This window comes from Pleurodeles waltl, chromosome 8, assembly GCF_031143425.1.
Source record: "Pleurodeles waltl isolate 20211129_DDA chromosome 8, aPleWal1.hap1.20221129, whole genome shotgun sequence".
Classification (NCBI taxonomy): Eukaryota; Metazoa; Chordata; class Amphibia; order Caudata; family Salamandridae; genus Pleurodeles; species Pleurodeles waltl.
The window spans coordinates 318,568,189-318,594,628 of record NC_090447.1 but is presented as its reverse complement, the minus strand read 5'-3'; the positions used below and the strand labels follow the sequence as shown (position 1 = coordinate 318,594,628).

Genomic DNA, 26,440 nt, shown 5'->3' with positions numbered 1-26,440 from the left:
GGTTGCCACCTGAAGCAGTGTCACTAGCAAAAAAGGTGTAGCTAGAGCTTACAGTTCATGAATGAATAATTGCCTATGTGTAAATGCTGTAGACACAGAGGTGCTGGCAAAGACTAACCTCCTGACTTGCTTACAGCTTCTCTCTGTCAACTAATGTTAATCATTTATTACTTGGAATTTGGCTTGCACAACTCCACAGCACTGTGGGAAACTAGAGGCTTTAACTTGAAATACACTGATTATGCAAAGAGGGGAGATGCATTTGTGCCAAAGGCAAGTGAACTTGGAATCTATTGCAGTTTTTTTCCTATATGAGCTTATGTGTTTCTAACAGTAGACAGAAGATATGTTTTGCTAGGTTGTTAGTTTGGTACTTTTGGGGTTGCGTATCTGAGTGTGCTAGTGGAAAGCTATGAGGAATCTTTCTAGAACACTGATGGAAGTGGTATAACGTATGACCAGGATTAAATCTATCCAAAATAAAGGATTTATGCATTTTCTTAAGATTTCATTATCACTGTGTATGCAACATCATATTTCACCAAGCACTATTCTTTCAGACCCTCTACCGAATATTGATATATGTAGCCGGTCATGTTTGAATTTGGCTCTGTACTGCTCAAGTTGGATCCTTGGTGAGCGAGATCCGTGCCACAGGACACTGATAAACTAGGGTTTCACAGATATACTCCTATAAATGACACACAAATGTCTGGTATGCATGAAACAGGAAAGGAAGGGTACGTTTATAGGACTGGTGGTGACACCTAAAGTTTATTGAAAAGTACAACGCCATTAAGAATGCAACGAAAACACAAAGCAACAGGTCCAAGGCATAATGTGAGAAATCGGTCCACCTTAGGAGACAGTTTAAGGAATTTTCTAACTCACAGGGTGAAAATATTTATATTTCAAACCACAATACATGTTTTGTTTTTTTACAGAAAATTGACATACCTGGCATAAGTTCTTTTGAACTACTTCATGACTGTTTAAAAACCCTTAATTTAAACCTTTTATGTTAACAGTGTTCTTTAATACAGAATGAATACTGTGTTTCATGTTCTCACTGTCTAGGAGCCTGATTATGAGGTAGGAGGACTAAGGACAGTTGGGTCAGAAATTACGTTTTCAGACTGTGTCCGTATACCTAGATCCTCTATTAAGAGTTAATTCCCACAGACCTTTTTTCCATTGTCAGATTCTCCTCGGATTTCTCAGTTTTGTGGAGATTAATGGTCCCATTTAGCACCTGGTCCACGCAGGTGGTAAATGAGAGCAGGAGATCTGTAGAGGGTGAGGAGCTGGAAGAGAATTAGAGGCAGACGAGTCTGTGGGCTGGCAAGAGGCGCATTCTCAGCTCCCTCATGCTGTCATAGGGTGTCGGGCGTGGCCAGAGCCCAGGGAGCTTGCAGCCCACGCCTCATGTGATTTTTACCAAACAGATTTCCCACCGTGTAAGATCAGGGAATGTGCTGTAGTACCTGGGAAATCTTGGTGCAGGAACATTTGGCCAGATATAACTAGGCAAAGCAATATCCCACCTGGGGAGTCTCTTTTGCCCAATCTTGGTGTCTACATGTACTATTTAAATTATAAGTGTTTTTGACTACCTAGCAACTAGCAACCTAGTGCCGGTTTTGCCCTGATAAGGGCTCATCCGCCCAGTGTAGCTTGATTCCATTGGCACAGTGAGCAACGAAACCGGTACTAGGTTGCTTGTGTTCTGGTTCAGTGAGGACCTTGCCTGGAAATTCGGACTAGGCTGTTTCTATGAGTAGCAGGGTCAATCCTGATTTGCATATGGCGGAGTTCAAACTGAGGTGGCATAGTGAGCAAAAGAATGATGGGTTGAGATGCTAGCCCAATTGATTGCCAGTGGCTAGACAGATAGCAAGCATTCCTCCTATCAGCTTTTGTGTGGTAATGTGATATCTGTCAAATGTATAACCCTATCCAACAACACACCCACCAACGCTCACAGAATCCTTTAAATAACAACATACACTCACCATCTGCGCTTTCTGACGGCATGAGACATATCCCATATAACTGAACATATCGGACTGCACTCCCATGTTCTCACCCAACGTAGCATCAAAACATTTAACGTGGTCACTATTAATCCAGTCAGTTTGTTTACGTTTGCTTCTCCTGGTGCATGTTTTCGATGTCATGGTTGCTACACAGGGATGCTAACTTAGTTGATTGTCACAAAGTAGATGTCCCCTTTGTTTCTACCCAGTTCTAACCGGCATTCACGGAGGGGTTACAAAGAAGAGACACCATTTGTTAATGAGTCCTGGTGCAGTTTATTGCATGGGCAGTTAGAGACATCGCTTTCTCCCTTCCACCAAACTGAAAGAACACGATTTTTTCTTTAAAATATTCAAAATAAACCCAGCGTATATGCCGTGAAGGGGTGTCTAAATGTTATAAGTTAAATGGAAGGGATGCAGTGAGTATGCTTTTCAGAGAGGGAAAGCAAAGTGGGGAGAGGGGCCGGGGGGAGCCGCCTCCTCGAGGTTTTTTCTGGGTCGAGATGGTTATTTGGAAATTGATTTCTCCGCAAAGAAACATATTTTCTCTCTTGTGATCAAAATAAAATATGATAGACATTTCTTGTGCATATTTCTGTTATACTTACTCATGGAGTTTTTTGTGTATATTAGACATTTTAAGTAAAATGTAGTCCAAACAGTTGTGGTATGGTACACTATTTTCTAGATAAATATGTGAATTGCATAGTATATATGTAAATCCCACGAAAGGAGGATATTCACTATAAGTGTAAGAAAACAAACCTACAAATGAAAAGTCTTATTTGCTATATACTGGTATGCATTTATTTTATAGGAAATAGCTCGCCACCTGCGGCCTAAAACCCTGCGCGCTCGCTACGGAAAAAGCAAAGTTAGAAATGCTGTTCACTGTACAGATCTACCTGAAGATGGGCTTTTGGAGGTAAAGAAAATATTTCTGTTAGAATTCATTGCAGTACTATAATTAGACAGATATTTTTCTGAATTGGTCTTGAAAATGTTGATAAGGTGTGAATCTGAGCCTAGCCATAATGAATTATTTCGAATTTTGCAACTGCTCATTCATACTTTCTGTGCAGATGTCATTATTTTAAAGTTTAAAGAGATTTTTCTCCCATATGTATACAGCCATTGAAGAGCTTTCTGGATCTGCCATAGATTTTCATTGCTTTATTTGCTGAACGCTCCCTTATAATTTTACATTGGATTCATACTTTATAAATTTGTAAATTCTGATGAATACTTCCAACAGCAGAGTCCTCACCTTTAGAATATTCCCTAGGTGCTAGACTGGATCTGTAAGTTTTCCCAGCAGAACTCACACTATGCAGGAAATGATGGAGCAGAACCACATATAAGCGCCACCTCAGCCTGTTGACATAAGTTGCTTTCGTTCCACACCATCAAAAAGTGGATCTTGAGCTCTAGTCAGTTTTTTTTTCAATTGACTTCCAGTGCACAAAGGCAACAATGTCCTCACACAGGGTTCAAACCAGGTCGTGACTGTCAGTAGCATAGCGCTCAAGGTGTACCTTTGGTGTTTTGGCTCTATGCATGACTCCAACTTATGTGACGAATGTACCCCTTTCATCTGAAGGAGATCCAGGACAGTGGGGCGAAGCTGTATGTAGCCGCACATCGAAGTCAAGGATCCCGCATAGGTCCTGCTCGAAGTCAAGAGCACGGACCCTTTCCCACTCTTAAGTTGGTAAGTCTCTGGTATGTCGAAGTCCAAGTTGAAGAAGAAGCTTACGTCGTTAAACCTGGACTTCACTACATCCCGCCACTCTCTGTATAAAGAGGAACAGTCTTGAGATTCTTAAAGTGACAATCGATGTTGCTTCTGATCCCTGACTGAGGAGCTGATTCCCCAAATGGTCCTAATGTGCCCTGAATTCCCCAGGCCATCAGTGATGCTGCAGCAGGTTGAGACCTTTAGGGAGGTCAGGCTGCACGTTTCTGGCACTGTTCTGGCTCCCTCTGGTGTGCCTTTGGATCACAAGAATCCACAGGGGCCTACAGTTGTGCTACCGCCAGTGGGTCTACCTCTGTTCTATCCGACCCCCTCAAACCCACATTGGCTTTCGCACCAACTCTTAACCGGCTTCCACTGTGGCTCATAGACCTGCGTTGGTCATCACTGAGATTCTTGATCGAGTTACATTTGACTCCTTCACAGAGGCTTCATTTTATAGGAGCTTTCTTGGACACAGTGCAGTTCAGTGCCTTTCCTCTATCGCAACAATCCAGGATCAGAGTAAGATCTGGATGCTTCAATGTTGGTCCTGGATCTCAGTGAGAGCAGCTATGAGGCTCCTTGGCCTGTTGGCCTCAGGCATCCTGCTTTTCCACTTTACCAACTGACATATACAGATTTTGCGGGGGGTCTGAAATCTCAGTGGGCCCAGCACCAAGAAAACTGGTCAAATCTCCTCCAGGTCACCTCTCTACTATATGTAATGTGAGGATTATCCGACAAATGTTTGGCCAACGCGCCATCCAATTTAAGTAAGTACCAGTGTTTTCGCAAAATCTTGTAGATTTTGTGGCTTTGTGAACTACATTTGGTAATTAATGTCAATTGTTTGTCCGGGTCTTTCTTTCATTTGTTGTGTGTGAGAAAGGAACTGCGTTTCATTTTCATTATTCTGTTCCTGGCTTTCGATAAAATGTCCTTAGTCTAACCTCTCTGTTGAAAACGGTCCTCTAATAATCTAAGCTCTTGTGATAAAATATGGTCGTCACTGCAGTTGTGTCTGAGATGTGTCATGTTACCCAGGGGAAGCCCTTTGATCTGTGATCTAGTATGTGAACTCTGTGCATGTAAAATCACATTGCAAGCAGTTGGTTTCCTATACAGTCTGGAAGCAATCTTAGTACCCTCAGTGTATACAATTACACCCAAAAACTCTATTTGGTTGTGACTGGCTTGATGTGTAAAGTTAAGGTTGTAAGTGTTGCGATTAAGCTACCAGTCCATATGACAAATATGTTGTCCCAATACTGGCCCCAGTAGAGAATATGTTCAGTAATCTCAAGTATAGTGTCTACAAATGTTTTTTTTTCCAAAGTGTCTACAAATGGTCTTTTTCAAGGATACCCATGTAGATATTAGCATACAATGGTGAACATTTGGTCCCATAGCCACTCCTTGGGACTGCTTGAACCAGACGCCATTGTCCAAAAAGACGTTGTTTGCTAGTACCAAACTATGAAGATCAAGAATCATTTCTTTGTGTTCAAATAAAGTAGCATTCCTGCCCGAGAGTGCTGAAGCAAAAGCTAGGAGACCCTTTTCCAATGGAATACATATATATAGTGAGTTCACCTCATGGATGACAAACACAAAATTATCTGACCATCCTGTCCTCAGATTTATTTATTAGGTCCTTGATGTTTTTTATATAAAAGGGCAAGTTACGGGCAAACGTTTACAAAAAGATGTCAATATATTCAGAGATATGTTCTGTGGGAGAGCCAGTACTAGAGATAATTGGCCTGGCCCAGTAAGTATGTGTATGTATGGTGCACGTGATGTGGGATTGTACATATAGCTGAATTCAGTGTCTGTGAAAAGACATGCATCACGCCATTGTGTTAATCTTTGTTCAGTCTTCTTAGTAACATCTTTAAGTGGATTACTTGAAAGTTGAGTGTATGCCAAGATATCAGATAGTTGTCTGTCGATCTCCCCTATAGGGAGATCAAGAAACAGTTGTCTGATATCTTGGCATACACTGAATGAATGTATGTCTTATCATGGGCATCGACATCCTTCTCACCGGCTGTGTGAATTAAGTCCTGTATTTTGCAAGAAACTGTGTTGGATCAAGACCTATTTAAATGCCACTGGGATCTGCTGAAATGAGCTGGGCGAGTCTTTTCTCATTGTCAGTGAGGTTATTGAGCATCATCTGAGTGGCTTCTTGCAACCTTTTTCCATCAGGAAGCCTACTATGAGACTGGATCTCTGCATTGGCTTATCTTGAATCATGAACAAATGTTGCAAATCAATGGCTTCCTGTGAAAGTAAGCTGCTTTCCAGGCTAAAATAACATCTACAAGATGTATTAGTGAGCTGGTAGTCTTGTGCACTTCCGAACCATGCACTGTTTTCCACGGGTCATGATGTTGCTTAGGACGTATCCATCAAACATTGTGACAAATGCTGTTTCAGGACACTATTTAATTAGGTTTTTCCAGTCTTCTTCCTTCGCCCCTGCTCCTCTTCAAGTGAGTATGCATTGCACAACTTTGATCTTAATCAAGCTCTCAGAAAAAGTGATATACGCATTAGCGACGGACTCTTTTTAGGGGCGAGCCCAAAGCGCTGCATCCCCTGTTGCAATCTTTCTTTGGGCTTCTAACCACGCCCATGTCATGTCAGTCACTTTCATTGGTTCGTGGGCTTGCCTTTCAAAATCCGCTTGCTTTCATTAGTGAAAAGCATGCATACGTCATGCCTTTTCCGGTGTTTAGCCTTCCTTGAGCGCTCCAACCACCTACTGAAAAACATACGAGGCTCTATGTTTTCCATCTGGTTTCTGGACTACTTTTTCTCTTTATTTCGCAGCACGATATTGATGGGCAGTAGTCGAGCGCTTTGCATGACATCGATCCTGTTATATAGGTAATTGCACTTTTGCCGGTTACATAGATAATTGCATTTCATGGATAATGGCACTTTTGCTGATAGGTTTCACTGCGAGGGAACTTTGATTTCCCTTTGTGTTTCTGCTTTGTGCTGATGGCGGCCGTCGGCTCGCTTATGTGAAACTTTTACTTTTCAGTTTATATGGCAAGAAATGTCCGGTTAGGAGTTTACAATGTAATAGCTCTCACTCGAGCAAATGCGAGACCCATTGCATTGCAAATGCTTGCTTACCTATGGCTGCAAGGATGCAGAAAAAAATAATCTAATATCTTTTTTCTTGATGATTTATTAGGTAAATTGAGAATTTTTGTTTTAACATGAAAAGCGCTTAATTTCAATAGCATTTATTTTGAAAATTAATTAGGATAAAACTATTGTTTTGAAAAAACATTTTGAAAACATTTAATTTGAAAAAAATGTTTGACATTTGACCTTTGATGAGTAGCAAAACTCGCCGTTATGATTTGACCACTTGAAGTAATGGCAGGGTAATGTACTATCCAAGAGTGAATTTGTGTCGTCAAAATGGAGGTTGTGAAAAATAAAAACAGTTTTAAACCTTTATTTTTTAAATCGTTCGGACACTTAACAGTTGAGACCTAAATTTTCTCTCTGAATGTTTTAAACAAAAAGTCTTAGGAACGGTTTCAAACTTCTCGTCTAGTTTTTAGTAGGATCTTAAGTATTATATTTATGACCCATTTTCGACGAATCCAACCCTATGTGATGCCGTAGAGTGTTGAATTATAGGCTAAACTTTCAAAATAAGGTAATGCAAAACACACAAAAGCTTAAATTGTCCAGCCTCTGCCAACCAAATAAGCTTGATCAAGCATTAAAAAAGCCAAATCTTTTCACACCTAGATGTAGGATTTGTTTTATGTGTCTTGCAGCGAGAATATTAAACATGGAATTTAATGTCTAACCAGTCTGTTCCTCCCAATGTAAGGATGACTTAGTGGATATTTAGGGGACTATTGGACAATATATGAATATGAAATACATACATCCAGTGCTTGAAACTAATTTTTATTGCCAGATAGCCATAGTCCATTTTCACAATTGACATTCTCGCTGCAACAGGGAAATCACAGCACTGCTCCATCCACCATTCTTTGGGAGAAATCTGATATTTTTCCCTACTTCATTTCCCTGTCTTGTTCTTCCTTGTGTCTTTCATTGCATACCCTTCTCTGGCTAGCCAATACACTCTACTCTGCGCGGGAAGAGCAATCAGTGGAGATAGGATACAGGAAAAAAACATTGAGGTGAAAAGAAAATAGTATAGTAAGAGATGTAAAATACAGAATAAAGGAGGTAAAAATAGAGAGACAGATGCTGTAAGAAAATACATGATCTAAAGAGAGAAAAATGAGCAAGAAAATTACAGTGAGGTAGGTAGAGAGCAATAGGTAGAGCGACATTTATGGGTTTCGAGTGAGATAGAGAGAGCTAGACATAGGAAAATGGAAATGAAGAGTGAGGACCAAGCTAAGGATGCCAGCTTCATTGCTAGCTTCCAATTTCAAATTCAGTCACAGTTATAGAATATTTCAACATTTTTAATTTTACATTTATCTTTTATGTGTATATACTTTATTATTCCACTAGTTTTTTTTTTTTTTTTTTAGTAGTCACAGACCCCTTGAGTAGGTGTCTCGTACCCTGCATGTCCATATGATCCCAGGTTAAGAACCACTGATTTAAACTCCAGTGAGCCTTACTCATGCAGATGGAGCCCCAAACACGTTAATGCAGATCACTTACTATGGGATTAGCCAATCAGAAAATTTGTGTCGAATTTTCATGTGTAATTTATGTGGCAACAGTTTTACAGAATGTGGCTCAGTTTCGCATTTTTCTGTTTGCTGTGAGCCCAGGTAAAAAGGAGACTCAAATATCTACTGCAGGAAACGACAAATAAAAATAGTAATGCCGCGATGGTAACTGACCATTCAACCTGGCACACAGATCACTTCTGGAGGAAATAAATTGAATTGGTGGTAGCCATATGCAGAAACAAAATTGCTGCCTGGAAATGTTATATAGTCTGCCAGTGTGACAAGACACAGCAAACATCCAGCGTCCAGAACATCCAGAAAGGGTGTGTCTGAAAAGCTCAACGCTTCACACTTAGCCCTGGACGCAGCCTGTTCAATGAGATAACATGGTATCAGCTCAGCTGCTGAAATAATTCAGCTCGAAATCCCACCAGCTGGACCGACCTATTTCTGAATCTGGGCATGGTCGCCAATGTTCGCCGCCTGATGGCCTTACAAGCAGCTGGTGTAGCACACTGCAGATAATGTCTGCATTCATTTCAAGTATTGTATCAAAGAGAAACGCCACTCCTATGTCCTCATAACATTTGTTTGCGGTGATCCATCCAACTTGTAGACACTTTATTCAGAGATTTGCAAGTGTGACGCCTTACTCTTATCACCAAAGACAGATAATATTCTCTCATGTTCATGCTGCCCATGTTGCAATCAGTTTGAAAGAATGTCTCGGTTCCACGTGACCGTAGTACTGTTCTTTTATTTAATGGCTTTTGGAAATAGCATTTGGTTTGGAAGGTTCTTTTCATTTTTACCCACGCTTTTTAACAAGAAGCTGTTGGGTTTTATTGAATTAGTCAAACACGCATTTATATTGAAATACTAAATTGAGCAGATAACATCATAATGTCATAATATCAAATTGCATCACGTATTCTAGACATATACCTATGCCATGGTGTAATTTAAGGTCGACACAGTACCATCTATTAAATACATATTCAGACAGTAATATACTTTAGAGTTATACTGCGATTGCAGTCTTGGTGATTTCTCCTTCCAGAAGGGACCTGCGGCCTCGCTGAGGCTGGGGAGGCACATACCCTCAAAGAAGACCACCACGCGAGCGGTGTCAGTCTTCGTTTCTGGGGTGTAGAGAGTCTGGTAGTAGTGTGCAAATTTGTTGACTATGGTGTATAGGTGAGGCTAGCACCGTCCGCTGATTGTATGGCAGGGATGGTTAACGCAGCCTCCTGCGGGCGCCAGTTGGCCACTAGAAGGCACCCTGCCTTCTCACCCTGCTCATACTGACGGCCTTTAAATCTCTGTAGGGCGTATTCGGCCTCAGAAGTGAACAAAGCATTAAGGTCCATACATACCTTCTCCAGAGGACGATGGGTTTGGTAGGAGGGCTTCCCTATAGAGAGATGCGTGAGAGTTGCGATCTCTGCTTACAGTTCCTTCTGGCATGTCACTCTCTGCGCCTTGGCCAGTGCTGCATCCGTCTTGAGCTGGCCACGGATTGTGGCCTTTGCGGCTGCCCACAGAACCCTGTGGGAGGCCACCGAGCCCTTCTTGTAGTCCAAGTTTGTGGAGATGTGATAGCAAAGTTGGGATTTATCCTTGGGGGTGAGGTAGAGTGATACATTCAGAGAGAAAATTTAGGTCTCAACTGTTAAGTGTCCGAACGATTTAAAAAATAAAGGTTTAAAACTGTTTTTATTTTTCACAACCTCCATTTTGACGACACAAATTCACTCTTGGATAGTACATTACCCTGCCATTACTTCAAGTGGTCAAATCATAACGGCGAGTTTTGCTACTCATCAAAGGTCAAATGTCAAACATTTTTTTCAAATTAAATGTTTTCAAAATAATGTTTTTTCAAAACAATAGTTTTATCCTAATTAATTTTCAAAATAAATGCTATTGAAATTAAGCGCTTTTCATGTTAAAACAAAAATTCTCAATTTACCTAATAAATCATCAAGAAAAAAGATATTAGATTATTTTTTTCTGCATCCTTGCAGCCATAGGTAAGCAAGCATTTGCAATGCAATGGGTCTCGCATTTGCTCGAGTGAGAGCTATTACATTGTAAACTCCTAACCGGACATTTCTTGCCATATAAACTGAAAAGTAAAAGTTTCACATAAGCGAGCCGACGGCCGCCATCAGCACAAAGCAGAAACACAAAGGGAAATCAAAGTTCCCTCGCAGTGAAACCTATCAGCAAAAGTGCCATTATCCATGAAATGCAATTATCTATGTAACCGGCAAAAGTGCAATTACCTATATAACAGGATCGATGTCATGCAAAGCGCTCGACTACTGCCCATCAATATCGTGCTGCGAAATAAAGAGAAAAAGTAGTCCAGAAACCAGACGGAAAACATAGAGCCTCGTATGTTTTTCAGTAGGTGGTTGGAGCGCTCAAGGAAGGCTAAACACTGGAAAAGGCATGACGTATGCATGCTTTTCACTAATGAAAGCAAGCGGATTTTGAAAGGCAAGCCCACGTGTTGAGTATGGGAGGAAGGAGAGGGACGGTCGAGGTGGGAAGGGAGAAGAGAAATAAACTGGCTGGCACCAGGCTGAGGGCAAGTCTTGGGAGAGGCTGGAAACCGTGAACCGCAGGTCTAGGCTTGCAGGGCAAATGAGTCTGAGGGCTCCCAGAGAGGAGCAGGGCTATGTACAGGCTAAAAGAAAACTCAGGGGGAGGACTGAGGAGGAGGAAAGGGAGTTGTAGGAGGTGACCAGGGGAGGGGGTGTTTGGGGTGGGGGGTGTACGGGTGCTGGACCCGGTGAGTGAGTGAGTTGGAGGTGTGGACGGGGAGGGGAGAAGGGGGGTGAGGGGATGGGAGGTTGGGCTGCAGGAGGCGATGTCCCAGCCACCTGGAGGGGAGCGCCCTGCGGGGGAACCCTATCCATAACAAACAGTTCTAATAACAGGAAGCATCATGTAATAGTACACAGAAAGGAGGCAAAGGCATGCAGCTACACAGCAGGTGGGGCAGCACAGTCGAGCATGGAACAAATTACAGCCACACAATAACAATCAAAAAATGGATCAACAATGCAAACAGCACTTAAGTTAGGAATAGGCATGCCGGGTGATACTAATCTGTCAGTTGACTGAAGACCACGGCTCCCAGCAAACGGCACGGGAGGGGTGCAATGAGCCTTGTTACCAATAATGCATCTCAGCCATTGGGATGGGAGGTCTTTAATGGGGACCAGGATTTGTCAAGACACTGGTCCTGTGTGAGAGCTCCCACCGCCTTGTGGGCCAGATCCCTGTCATCCTGGGAGTGGGTCAGCCTCTCCAGCTCTCTCTCTGTCCTGGATCCTGCCAGTGTGCCAACGACCACGGGGGTAGTGAGAGGGGGGGGCATGGCAGCGGGACGGGCGGCAGATTGTGAGGCCAGGGGAGCAATGTCCATTGCCTGAGTAGTGAGTCATTACAAGAAGAGACGTAGGGCTTCCAGGTCAAAGAAATCTTTGGACCTGTCATCTTTCGTGATCCACATGTGGGCAGGTTCGAACAGTCCACACTTAATGTCCATCCTGCGCAGCTGAGGCCAGAGGGCTCGGAATGGTTTCCTTCTGTCATTAGTGGCCCATAAAAAGTCAGCAGCAATGTGGATCTCGTGTCGATCATAGTCCGACGGGCTGTGAGAACGGGCCTCAGTCAGGAGTTCTCACACCTCCTTGTGTCGAAGAAAATAGGCTGTGCGCAGGTGCGGTCTCCCCAGTGGGTCTGAGCGCGAGGGGCCATTCAGTGCGCCCTTTGGAACCCCCAGGGGCGAGTGAAGATGAGGCCCACAAGAGTAGGGAGGACATCCTTGAGGAAGGCTGTGGCATCCGTGCCCACTGCAAGTTCGGGAAGGCAAAGAAGCGGACGTCCCTGCAGCTTCTGTCCTCAAGATCAGTCAGATTGTCCCGCAAGCATAAGAGCTCCTGATCCCTGTCTGGTAGGGTGTTCAGGGAGACCTCCACTGTCACGAGCCGCTGCTCCACCCGGTCCTGGAATCCCATGATATCAGCATGGATGGATTTAGTTTCACACGTTAAATCAGAGATCAAGATGAGAAGATAACAAGAGCACTTGCCAGAGGGCATCTCCTAATCAGGAGTCCAAGGGGGTGGGGGGAAAGTTTAGAGGACGAGGGTGTGCTGGCGCCCGTAGGTGTCGAGGAGGGATCAGTGGTTCCGGTCTTCATCCAGCGGGATATACAGAAGCAGTAGAACAATGCACAATTGTGCCCCCAGCCGGGTCCTATCAGACCAGTTTGAGCAGTCAATCGACCAATCCCCATGCCGACCAGATAGGTGGAGGGCAGTCCTCAGTAGGGGGTTGCACCTTCAGTTTAGGACGCTGCAGTGGATATTAATGCACCAAGCGGAGGGCGGGCCCCGGGTCTGGAGGACGAAAGTCACAGCCAGAGAGGCAGTCTGTAGGGCAGTAGTTCTCCTTAACTGCGAGAGCAGGAGGGACACTCGCTTGGGGGTCATGGGCATGCTGTGTGGCTACCAGCAGTCAGGCCAGGGGTGATATGCTGTGGGCTCCCTGGGATGGGCCACAAAGAGCAGAGGGCTGGGGCAGGAAGTGGGTTATCACAAGACCTGGCATCCCCTGAGTAGGTCCCCGGCATCCAGAAGAGCCTCAGAGGCAATGGTGGGGGTGGTCAACAAGGGGCCACCCCTGCGCTCAGCTAGTATAATCCAGCAGGAAGTCGGTACAGTCCAGCGTGAGGAATTATAGCATGAGGGTAGAGCAGGGCCCTAGGCTTGCAAAGCCCCTGGAGTGAAGTAGGGCAGGAGCGTAGTGCCTGGGGCTCGCACCATGCACCATCCAGTGAGGCCTTCTTGGGGAGGGGACTGGGGTCGGGGGGGGGGGAGGATCAGGGGTCCGACCCACTCATCTCCTGGTTGGGTGTCTGGTCACTCCCAGTATGGTGCAGTTCTGAGGGGGGGAGGGGCTACTTTTCTGTATTACATGGGGGTCGCTTACCTCATGCTACAACAGATTGATAGAGTGGGTGTGCCGTCATCAGCTTTCCCTTGGGGCTGAGTGGCACCAGGAAGCATGTCTGGTGTCCAGCAGCACGACACTGGGCTACCGCTGTGGGAAAAGTTGCAAACCTCAACATGCAATGTCGGGCAGCCCTCCATTTCCCAGCAGAGTAGGATCACGGCAGAGTTCGGGAACTCCTTCCAACACTACGGGTAGTGGGGACGATGAACTCCGTTGCCCCTGAGGTGGTCAGAGCCCTGCTGCCTGTACAGTGCCACTCCGGCTCGCGGAGCCGATCTCCTAAGCACCCATCGCGGTACGTGGCCACACCACACCCCTCCTAAGCAAATTTTTAACATAACACACATTTTTAACCTGGGCTCTAACCACAATCTCTTGGACCACAAACTCTCTCTAGTGATTATTTTGTTTTATATTCAGGGTATACTATATGTTATGTAACAGGTTTTGGGGGTTGCCCTGTACGGCGCTCTGATACCTTTGGGTAGTTTTCATGATTTACAAACACTCTCTAAATAATTTTTCACCCATGTTACAAACTGCATATTGATAAAAGTGGAATGTATCAATAAAGACCCCGAAAAAAAGTTAACTACTAAGGTATTAGTTGATACAAATGTGCATTATTTTTTTATTACATTATTTCATGTTTTTCCTAAAAGAAGGATGGCAGACTCCCTAACTGAGTGCCTGATTTAAAGGTTGACGATGGGTTTCACCATCACAAACGTTTTACTTTGACTCTTTGGAAATGAGTCAGCTGTTATATCATCCAGGCTCGAAGAGTGGGCAGTACGAACAATGACATGTACAGCTTGACTTCTGCCCCACTTTGGGTACGATTCAACAGTTCTGAATTAACACCTTGTTACAGATAAGTACATCAAGGCAAAGAGAGGGACCATGCATTTGGCCTTCAATGACCTTTCCTGTGCTTTTGACAAGGCACAGCGTCTCAAACTCTGGGATATTATGGAGGGTCTGGGTATCGAAAGGGCCTTACTCGACCTGCTTTGCTGATTACATTAGCCTACATCTGCAGAGGCCCGGTTTGGGAACAAGAGCGAAACGTATACCACAAATAAATTCAACCTTGGTTGTTTGTCAGGGCTGTGTTATGGGCTGAGTCTGTTATTGCTTTATTTCTTTGGTCTTGAAAGTATTTTGTGCACATTAGGCAAGGACTAAGCCAAATTGGGTTCCCCCTTGGTCCCTGTCCTGCAATACTCAGGCGATATGGTGCTAATGGTGAGAACCACGAATGAGCTGCAAATCCACCTCTGTGCTTTTCGTACTTTTATGGATAATTATGGCTGAAAAAGGACCTTACAAAACCGTTTGTTACGAAATGTGGCTCGAAGAATTCCAAGTCCAAAAAACAAAAAATTCAGCTCAGCAGGGGTGGAAGTGACAAAATCCAACCAACATTTTACTTATGTGTGCATCCGTATTGATGCAGCAAATAATTGGAAGTTCTTATTAAGTGTCAGATCCTTTCAATTTCAGAAATCTATTAACTTGATTTTTCGTTTTGCCTCGAGACTTGGCCAGGCCATGAGGCAATGCAGGAGATGCTGCATATTTACAGGACTAAGGGCCTGATTCTAACTTTGGAGGACGGTGTTAAACCGTCCCAAAAGTGGCGGATATACCACCTACCGTATTACGAGTTCCATAGGATATAATGGACTCGTAATACGGTAGGTGGTATATCCGCCACTTTTGGGACGGTTTAACACCGTCCTCCAAAGTTAGAATCAGGCCCTAAATGTGTTGCAATCTGCACCTATGATGCTCGAGTATGGGGGTATGCCGGGGGGCGTGGCCAACTGCGGGAGATGGCGCACGCTTAATCTGCTCGCTCCGGAGGGGCCGCTTTAACTTATACTTGTAAGCGTGCCGTCTCCGAGCGGGCCAACTCCTAATGACTGCTGCCGATCCGCGGACCGAGCCTGGAAGCGGGTGGGTTCCCTGCTCGGGACCCGGGACGTTTGTGAGAGCGGGATCGGCTCGCTGGCATCGGAGCGGGCCTACGGCCTCTCCTCCCGTGGTGAGCCGCGGCCTCAGGTGAGGCGGGGTGCTGCGGACTGACGCGCGCGGCCGGCCCGGGCCGGAGAGGCGGTCCCGCCTGATGGGGCCCTTGTGCGGGGGACGGGGGGCCGGGAACCCCCTCTGAGAAGAAGTGAAGCCGAGGTTGAGCCGCGCTTGGTCTGGGGTGACGCGGCGCGAGCTGGAAGCCCCTGGTGGAGGAGGCTCGGAGCCGCCATCGAGCTGAGAGAGTGACCGGGGTTCGAGGGACGCTCCCGCGGGAGCGCGGAAACGACACTGAGTGGCAGAAGGCCCTCCAACAAGACACTACCCACGGGGGCAAGTACACCGCCGGGGGAAAAAAAAATATACATGTGAAAGAATCCTGCGGAAAAGAAAAAAAAAAAAAAAAAAGAAGACAATGGGAAGGAGGGAAAAAAAAAAAAAGGGTAATAGAAGAGTGACAGGACCCAGAAAGAAAATAATAAAGAAAAAAGACGCCGCCCCAGCGAGAGAGAACGATTGGCCCTGAGACTAGAGCCACCCAGGGGCGATTGCCATAATAGACGAAAACAGAGCCCAACAAAGTACAGAGGGGGTGGACACACAGGCCCTCTCTGACGCCCATCCGGGGACTGAGACTGGGCCTGCGCCTGCCAGAGCGCGGAATCACAGTGGAAAGAGAGCCTGTGAAGAGGCTCGGGTCTACGCCTTGGGGGTGCGGTCTCCCCCACGCGGCTTGGCTGATGCCCCCTAGGACCCGTCACAAGAAGAAGGTCACTGACATGGCGCCCCCTCCAGCACGCAAAGAAGTGGAAGAACAGTCCAACTCACAAACCAACGTACAGGAAACCCTGGACAGAATACTGGGGGCGATTGAAGACACAAAGACAACGCTACAACACGAAATCAGCCGAGTAGCAGTTGAAGTAGGCCTCCTAAGAACAGAACACCACAAACTGGCGGACAGAGTCAAGGAAACGGAATCCATATTGGCAATAGTTGAACCGAAACAAAAGGATCTAGCAGCTGAAGTGACCTCCCTGACTGCTAGAGTAACGCGACTAGAACGAAGAGCTGAGGATGCGGAGGGCAGAAACAGAAGGAACAACGTGCGCGTGGTGGGCCTTCCAGAGGGAGTCGAGGGAACTAACATAGTGGAATTCTTGGAGAAGTGGTTTAGTACAACGGTGGCACCTGGATGCCTAACGCCCTTTTACACGCTGGAGCGAGCGCACCGAATGCCATCAAGGCCTCTCGCCCCTGGTAGGCCTCCTCGTGTGGTAATTGCCAAATTACTGCACTACAAGGACAGAGACACTCTCATACAGAAGGCCAGAGAGATGGGCCCGTTTAAGATAGCGAATGGGGAGGTGACGCTATACCCGGACTACACTTTGGATGTTCAGAACAAGCGAACCTCGTTCCTGGCAGTCAAAAGGGCCCTTAGGGACGAAGGGATTCAATATTCATTGCTGTATCCGGCCAAACTGAGAGTGATACTAGAGGGGAAAACCACCTTCCTCCAAATTCCGGAGGAGGCATGGGAATGGCTCGAGAAACAAGGGCTCCAAGTGGGGCGACCCAGTGGTGAGAACATGACTGCGGGCAGAGCTCGCCGAGCTCCAAGGGCGCGAAAACCCGGGATCCAGTCGAAGTTAGAGCCAACACAAACGCAAAAGGAAAAAGATAAGAGGGCGGCTCTGGAGGCGGCGGCCCGAGTTGGTGGTGGGGCCTCTCCTCCGGAGGACTCAGGAGAAGACTCAGAAGGTACAATGGTGTCTTCGGCTGGAGACTCGACCTGCTCGACACGTGCTCCCAGGGTGACGCTGCGGTCCGCTGATGAGCTTGGATAAACACTGCACAAGTTGGCCTGGCTTAGCGGTACAACAGAAGAATATGTGGCCCCTCCGGATCTGACCGCCCCCCCGAACCAGTAACTCGCTGGTCTAAGCTAACCTGGCGAGAACTGTAGCTATATGTTTAAATATGTTGCACTGTTGCGTGATTTTCTGGGCTGCCTGCAGGTTGGTAGGCGCCCTGGGGTGGGGGAGTTGGGTTTTACAGTTATTAATTAACTTGGCTAAGTGGGTGACGATATATGATAGCAGTAAAGGTTTGAACATGGGTGGGAGTAGAGTTGTACTCTGGGGGTGCCAGGAACGCTATTATAAAATTAACTTATCAATATGGCAAACTATAATCTTTTAACATGGAATGTCAGGGGGATGAGCACTCTGGCCAAAAGACACAGAGTCCTCTCCTACTTGAAGAGAAGAGGGGTGCAGGTGGCAATGCTACAAGAGACCCACTTGATAGCTGGAGAGGTTGAGAAACTGAGACGCAGATGGAGGGGACAGGTATTTGCAACAGAGTATTCAGCATATGCGAGGGGAGCATTGATATGGGTCAGAGCTGGAGTCCCACTGATAATAGACTCAACTGACATAGATCAAGAGGGCAGATTTGTGGTCCTAGAAGGGAGACTACACGGTTTCCCAGTTTTTATGAGTTGTATTTATGCCCCCAATCAGGACCAAGTCCCCTTCATGACCAAATTATCAAGCCACCTCACCCGCCAAAGCACAGGAGAATTAATAGTGGGAGGGGACTTCAATGCAGTAATGGACATTACCAAGGACAGATCGACCCCGCCACTACAGGGCGCAGGGTCTACTAGAATAGCTAAAAAACTCTGTGAATGGCTGGACTCCTGGGGGCTGGTGGATGTATGGCGGGAACAGCACCCAAAAGACAGTGACTATTCTTATTATTCAGGCCTCCACCGACTACACACTAGAATCAACAGAATGACATGCACAGCGGGCCTTGCGCGTTATGTAACCCACTCAGAGTATCTTGGCCGTACACTATCAGACCATAACCCCTTGCTGATCACATTGAGTATTATAGAGGACAGACCCCCAATCCCATCGTGGAGACTATCCCCCACTGCGTTAGAGGATCAGTCGTATAGAGAGGCCCTTCGATGCCACTTGACAGAACATATCAAAATTAATAGTGGATCCGCCACAACCAGAGCCACAGAATGGGAAACACTTAAGGTAGTAACGAGAGGATTCTGCCTGGGTCAAACAGCGGGGGTGAAACGCACACTTGAAAGGGATCTGATCTCCTTAGAGAAGAAAATACACGAATGGGAAGTGAGACAAGATATTGGACCCCAGGAGGATGAGGAATATAAGCGGGCCCGCAGAGAACATTCCCAGATCGAGGCACAACTTAGGTGCCACAACACACAAAAATACCTGGCATCAGTGCAATCAGAGGAGGGTAGATCGGGAAGGCTCCTAGCTTGGCTGACACGCCCGGGCGGGGGGGGAGAGCCCATCACAAGTGTACAAGACAAAAAGGGAATATGCAGGCAAAGCCCAGGCCCAATCAACGAAGCTTTTAAGGGATACTACATGCACTTGTATAGGAAACCCCACGACCTGGGGGTGGAGGCCTTCCAAGACTCCCTACAGCGAATCGCTCTCCCAACCCTGGACCATGTGGGGAGGGATAGCCTGGGGGGACCTGTAACAGCGGAGGAGATAAGTGAGGCTATATTGCAGCTGGCTCCTGGAAAGACTCCTGGTACCGATGGCCTTCCAATGGACTTTTACAAAAAATATAGGACATTGTTAGTACCCCAGCTGGCTGAGGTATACGTGGAGGCATTACGCCGAGGAGAGCTACCGGGCACACTACGGGAGGCTTTGGTGATACCACTACCTAAAACAAAAAACAGGGAAGCACCAGTAACTGACTTCCGCCCATTATCAATGCTAAATAGTGACTTTAAGATCCTCAGTAAGATCATGGCTAACAGGCTGATCCCCCTAATGACCACACTGGTGCACACAGACCAGAATGGTTTCGTCCCTGGTCGCAGCACTTCATTGAACCTAAGGAGGGTCTTTGCCATCTTACACATGCCAGCAACAGAGAAGCCTCCGACAGGGGTATTATTAGCGGTGGACTTCGAAAAGGCCTTCGACTCCATCAGGTGGGACTACCTTAGGGCTGTGATGCTAAAGATGGGACTAGGTGAAAGCTGGGTGAAGTGGGTGGATCTACTGTACTCCTCCCCATTGGCTAGGGTGAAGACGGGCAGAACGATATCCGACACTTACCCGGTGTACCGAGGTACCAGACAGGGATGTCCTCTATCACCGCTGCTGTTTGCCCTGGCAATTGAACCTCTAGCGGCCCAAATGCGACAGGAAGGAATCGGTAGGGGAATTAACTGGGGACCAAGCGAGCATATTATCTCCCTATATGCGGACGATATTCTGGTGTATTTGAGAGACGGAACCAGTGGCCTCCCGTGGGTTTTAAAGATACTGGAGAGCTACGGGGAATTGTCGGGACTTCATCTTAACCGCGGCAAAACATTTGTCTTCCCCATACTACCAAACATCGTGCGCCCGGAAACATGTCCGAAAGATATGAACTGGGCCCCGCGGACTATCAAATATGTAGGGATCCAAATATTCCATGAACTGGCCGACCTTCGAGATAGCAACCTGGGTGGGGCGCTCCGATCCCTACACGCCTCAGTTGGGTTTTGGCGGTCGCTTAAACTACCAACAATGGCCAGAGTGGCATTGTCTAAGATGGTGATGCTGCCCCGTCTCCTCTACTTCTTTGCTAACCTACCGGTATGGGTCCCCCCTGCATGGTTCCGTGAACTGAACACTCTGCTCCGGGAATTAGTATGGGATGAGGGCCGGAGACGTACAGCGTTGACTACCATGTGCAGACCGATGCGAGCGGGTGGATTAGGGGCTCCTGACTTTGAGGCACATTACTTGGCATCCCAACTGCAGTGGGTGGCTGGATGGATGGTGGGCAAGGGGCAGCTGGACCTAATTAACCTCTACGGTTCGATGGACATAGACCGAATAATAGCACGTATGATAGAGAAGAAGCTGTCCCCCATTGGAGACAACCTAATGACTAACACCGCGAAGTTGTGCTGGAAAAGATGCGCGAGCAGGACTGGAGTTGGTCCACCCTACTCTCCGGCACTACCGACTTCGGTATTGCTTATGGAACTGAAGGGAACCGGGGCTGGGGGCCGGGGATTGGGCCCATGGAGGGATGCGGGAGTGGTGACGGTGGGGGAGCTCTTCAGGGAAGGTACACTACAGAGCTTCAACGAATTAGTAGGGAAGGGGGTACCTCAGGGTCAATTTCTGATGTACAGGAGGCTGGTGCACGCTCTGAAAGGCCACTGGGATACGATTAATGCAGAGCCCGGGACCCACGGAGTGTTGCACCTCCTGCTGACCTTGGGAGAAGAATCCCACTTAATCACGAAAATATATCGAGCCCAGATAGAAGCTGCATTGGATCCCCTGCACTCACTCAGGGAGAAGTGGGAGAAAACGATCGGACATACACTGTCTGAGACAGACTGGAACAGAGCTCTGGCTTATCCCCGGAGGATCTCGCGCAATACTCGACTACAGTATATCCAATATAACTACCTGCATAGAACTTATCTTACTCCTCACCGACTGTTCCGAATATATGGGGGACCCCCTAAGATATGTCCCAGATGTGGTAAGAGCGAAGCAGACTTTGACCACATGATGTGGAAATGCGCAGTGTTACAAACGGGCTGGAGGGCTGTGATAGAGAGCATATCAAGACTATATGACACGGAACTGCCGATCGCCCCCGATGTCTGTCTGTTGGGCCTAAAGACAGATATCCAACTAGGGAAGATTAGGAGTCGCTTCCTGGATCTCGCCCTGGCCCTCTACAAAAGATGAATTATGAGGGGTTGGAAGGCTGCTAACCCCCCCCCCCGTTAGCTGAATGGAAAAATGACATCAAGAGGTGGGCTGGGGCAGAATTGCAGGTCCTAAAAACCGAAGAGGCAAAGGGTATCCGGCAGACCCCCGTGGCCCCAGGGTGGGAAGAACTACTGTTGGGCTGGAATAGCACAGGGGAAGAACCATTAAATCCCAATATAGCACCAGCGGAAATGGAAACCTAAACAAATACTGTAAGGAGATAAGGGATAAACCTAGGAACACCGCTGGCGAGACTGAGAAAACATAACAATGAAATAGCTAATAGAGAACACTGACAACTCATGATAAACTGCAAGGTGCAGAACTGAGCTGAGTACAATCACACATAAGGAGCAATAAGAGAACACATATAGTAGATGACTATCCCTCCAGATATAGCCCCCACAGGGAGCGACTCTCACCGCCTAACACCAAAACCACCCACAAATAACCACTTAGCCATTAAGTATGTACATAGTTAAGTTCAAATTGAAGCTAAGTGAGCATGTAAAACAATTGGGTAACAAAAGGATAAGAAATTAGACACTCAAGGAAACAAATATAGAATCCTAGAGCTAACAGGCAACAGAAATTGGATACAGACATAGTTATGCGTTAAAACATGACATGAAACATCTGTGAACACATGCAAAGTGAAATATCCTCTTAAGTGTTGTAAATAACGTGGATCATATGTTCCCATAAATGTAACTGTGAAAAGTAAACAGCGAACAATTAATAAAAATATATAAAAAAAAAAAAAAGAGTATGGGGGTATGCCAATGTAGATCAGTTTCAACAAGCGTAAAACAGATTCCTACGTAGACTTTTGGCCCTACCTGAGTCCACACCTATTGTATTAAACAATGATGAAGTTGGGTTAGGATTGTGGAAGAGGTCATCAAACACACGCCCTTACTTCTGTGGCTGTAGGTATGGAGTAACCTTGAAGCTAAATTAATACTCACTAATTGCCTAGCTTTGGACCGCACCCTGGATATCACATGGCTGGTGTATACCAAGAGAACCTTTAGTGAACAGGGAATTCAAGATTTGTATACACAGCCAGATAATATCTCTTTACAATCAATAGCCATGGTGAAAGAACGCTTATATAATTCACCCCAGAAGGCACGGTAAAAGGTGGGACAAGCATCACAATGTAGATTTTCCTAGTAGTTTATGACGGAAAGTCTTAATTTTATTAAAGACACGGAGGCGAGTATTATGCTTCTCTTACTTGCTTTAATTTTAACAGCAGCAGTCAAGAAAACTACAACTCCCAAAAGGCTTACAACACGGAAGCCAGTGGGAGAGAAAAAACGTAATAACAGATCCATCAATCAGCAACCATGGATGGTATGAGTAAACCAAGCTTGACTGCGACCAGCCCCCTTTCTTGATGCGAGAAGGCTAGGAGTTACGAGAAAACAGTGGAAAAATGGCAAAGATTATAGCAATTGCTAAAGTCAGAGAACAAAAGTCTTGAATCAATGCTAGACAAAACTGTAGCGAAGCCGGTGTCCTATATGGAGAAGAGTAAGAGCTTCGGAAGGGGTCCGACCGACCAGCCGATATGTTGTTGTTTGTCAAAATTATCTTCTGATCATGTAGAAGGTTGAGCTGGAGTGGAGGTAACTGCAAGGGAGGGAACAAACAAGATAAATCAGAAATATCTTCTTGTTGCGGAGGGATAATACTCGCCTCCGTGTCTTTAATAAAATTAAGACTTTCTGTCATAAACTACTAGGAAAATCTACATTTTATGTCAAGAACGGAGGCTCCTATTATGCTATTTTAAAGCATATTAATCACTATTGATGTAGCCGTATGAACTGGTTTACAATAGAATGTCCTAAACACATTATCATTGGACCAATCAGCAGATCTCAGAATGTCCTCTAACCTGGATCCAACCCAGAAGGCTTTGGAGGCCATAGCACCTCTAACCGAGTGAGCTCCAAAAGAGGAGGTATCAATACCCGCAAGGGACATTACCCATCGAACCCATCTGGCAAGAGTTGCTGCAGATACGGGATTGTGAGGTTTTTGGAAGGAAATTAATAGTTGGGAAACGGAGGACTTTCTGAGATCAGCTGTACGTTGTTGTAAGGAAATGCCTCCTTGGCATGGTTGCCCCCTGACTTTTTGCCTTTGCTGATGCTATGTTTACAATTGAAAGTGTGCTGAGGCCTGCTAACCAGGCCCCAGCACCAGTGTTCTTTCCCTAACCTGTACTTTTGTATCCACAATTGGCAGACCCTGGCATCCAGATAAGTCCCTTGTAACTGGTACTTCTAGTACCAAGGGCCCTGATGCCAAGGAAGGTCTCTAAGGGCTGCAGCATGTCTTATGCCACCCTGGAGACCTCTCACTCAGCACAGACACACTGCCTGCCAGCTTGTGTGTGCTAGTGAGAACAAAACGAGTAAGTCGACATGGCACTCCCCTCAGGGTGCCATGCCAGCCTCTCACTGCCTATGCAAGTATAGGTCAGTCACCCCTCTAGCAGGCCTTACAGCCCTAAGGCAGGGTGCACTATACCATAGGTGAGGGTACCAGTGCATGAGCATGGTACCCCTACAGTGTCTAAACAAAACCTTAGACATTGTAAGTGCAGGGTAGCCATAAGAGTATATGGTCTGGGAGTTTGTCAAACACGAACTCCACAGCACCATAATGGCTACACTGAAAACTGGGAAGTTTGGTATCAAACTTCTCAGCACAATAAATGCACACTGATGCCAGTGTACATTTTATTGCAAAATACACCCCAGAGGGCACCTTAGAGGTGCCCCCTGAAACTTAACCGACTGTCTGTGTAGGCTGACTAGTTCCAGCAGCCTGCCACACTAGAGACATGTTGCTGGCCCCATGGGGAGAGTGCCTTTGTCACTCTGAGTCCAGTAACAAAGCCTGCACTGGGTGGAGATGCTAACACCTCCCCCAGGCAGGAGCTGTGACACCTGGCGGTGAGCCTCAAAGGCTCACCCCTTTGTCACAGCCCAGCAGGGCACTCCAGCTTAGTGGAGTTGCCCGCCCCCTCCGGCCACGGCCCCCACTTTTGGCGGCAAGGCTGGAGGGAACAAAGAAAGCAACAAGGAGGAGTCACTGGCCAGTCAGGACAGCCCCTAAGGTGTCCTGAGCTGAGGTGACTCTAACTTTTAGAAATCCTCCATCTTGCAGAAGGAGGATTCCCCCAATAGGGTTAGGATTGTGACCCCCTCCCCTTGGGAGGAGGCACAAAGAGGGTGTACCCACCCTCAGGGCTAGTAGCCATTGGCTACTAACCCCCCAGACCTAAACACGCCCTTAAATTTAGTATTTAAGGGCTACCCTGAACCCTAGAAAATTAGATTCCTGCAACTACAAGAAGAAGGACTGCCTAGCTGAAAACCCCTGCAGAGGAAGACCAGAAGACGACAACTGCCTTGGCTCCAGAAACTCACCGGCCTGTCTCCTGCCTTCCAAAGATCCTGCTCCAGCGACGCCTTCCAAAGGGACCAGCGACCTCGACATCCTCTGAGGACTGCCCCGGCTTCGAAAAGACAAGAAACTCCCGAGGACAGCGGACCTGCTCCAAGAAAAGCTGCAACTTTGTTTCCAGCAGCTTTAAAGAACCCTGCAAGCTCCCCGCAAGAAGCGTGAGACTTGCAACACTGCACCCGGCGACCCCGACTCGGCTGGTGGCGATCCAACACCTCAGGAGGGACCCCAGGACTACTCTAAGACTGTGAGTACAAAAACCTGTCCCCCCTGAGCCCCCACAGCGCCGCCTGCAGAGGGAATCCCGAGGCTTCCCCTGACCGCGACTCTTTGAATCCTAAGTCCCGACACCTGGGAGAGACCCTGCACCCGCAGCCCCCAGGACCTGAAGGACCGGACTTTCACTGGAGAAGTGACCCCCAGGAGTCCCTCTCCCTTGCCCAAGTGGAGGTTTCCCCGAGGAACCCCCCCCTTGCCTGCCTGCAGCGCTGAAGAGATCCCTAGATCTCCCATTGACTTCCATTACAAACCCGACGCTTGTTTCTACACTGCACCCGGCCGCCCCCGCGCTGCTGAGGGTGAAATTTCTGTGTGGGCTTGTGTCCCCCCCGGTGCCCTACAAAACCCCCCTGGTCTGCCCTCCGAAGACGCGGGTACTTACCTGCAAGCAGACCGGAACCGGGGCACCCCCTTCTCTCCATTCTAGCCTATGTGTTTTGGGCACCACTTTGAACTCTGCACCTGACCGGCCCTGAGCTGCTGGTGTGGTGACTTTGGGGTTGCTCTGAACCCCCAACGGTGGGCTACCTTGGACCAAGAACTGAACCCTGTAAGTGTCTTACTTACCTGGTTAACCTAACAAATACTTACCTCCCCTAGGAACTGTGAAAATTGCACTGTGTCCACTTTTAAAACAGCTATTTGTGAATAACTTGAAAAGTATACATGCAATTTTGATGATTTGAAGTTCCTAAAGTACTTACCTGCAATACCTTTCGAATGAGATATTACATGTAGAATTTGAACCTGTGGTTCTTAAAATAAACTAAGAAAAGATATTTTTCTATACAAAAACCTATTGGCTGGATTTGTCTCTGAGTGTGTGTACCTCATTTATTGTCTATGTGTATGTACAACAAATGCTTAACACTACTCCTTGGATAAGCCTACTGCTCGACCACACTACCACAAAATAGAGCATTAGTATTATCTCTTTTTACCACTATTTTACCTCTAAGGGGAACCCTTGGACTCTGTGCATGCTATTCCTTACTTTGAAATAGCACATACAGAGCCAACTTCCTACAGTTGTTCGTAACATTTGAGACATTGTCCGACACAGAGCTTAGGTTGATGTGGAAAATATGGAGAAAAAAACTGTACGTAAGTTAGTTTTTGTACGTTTGTTAATCGAAAATAGGACGCCTGTGGGAGCGAACTGTCGGGAAGTAACATCAAGTGCTCGAACATCAGACAGTCGCTTAATTGAAACTAAACAAAGTAGCATAGCGAGTTTTGCGGAAAGCATTTTCAAAGACAAGTCAGCATTGTCCTGCCAAGACAAAAACAAATTCAGGACTAAATTGACATCCCATAACTTTCAGT

At 46.6% G+C, this 26,440-nt stretch overlaps 1 protein-coding gene across 2 annotated transcripts in view; it reads left to right on the top strand.

The window, feature by feature from the left end:
* NME7 (NME/NM23 family member 7) overlaps positions 1-26,440 on the top strand; it is a 657,734-nt gene that overhangs the window by 597,163 nt on the left and 34,131 nt on the right. For both annotated transcript variants that reach the window (XM_069204166.1, XM_069204165.1), the window contains exon 11: positions 2,857-2,964. In XM_069204166.1, coding sequence (XP_069060267.1) covers positions 2,857-2,964 — 108 coding nt within the window. The remainder of the gene's footprint in view (positions 1-2,856; positions 2,965-26,440) is intronic.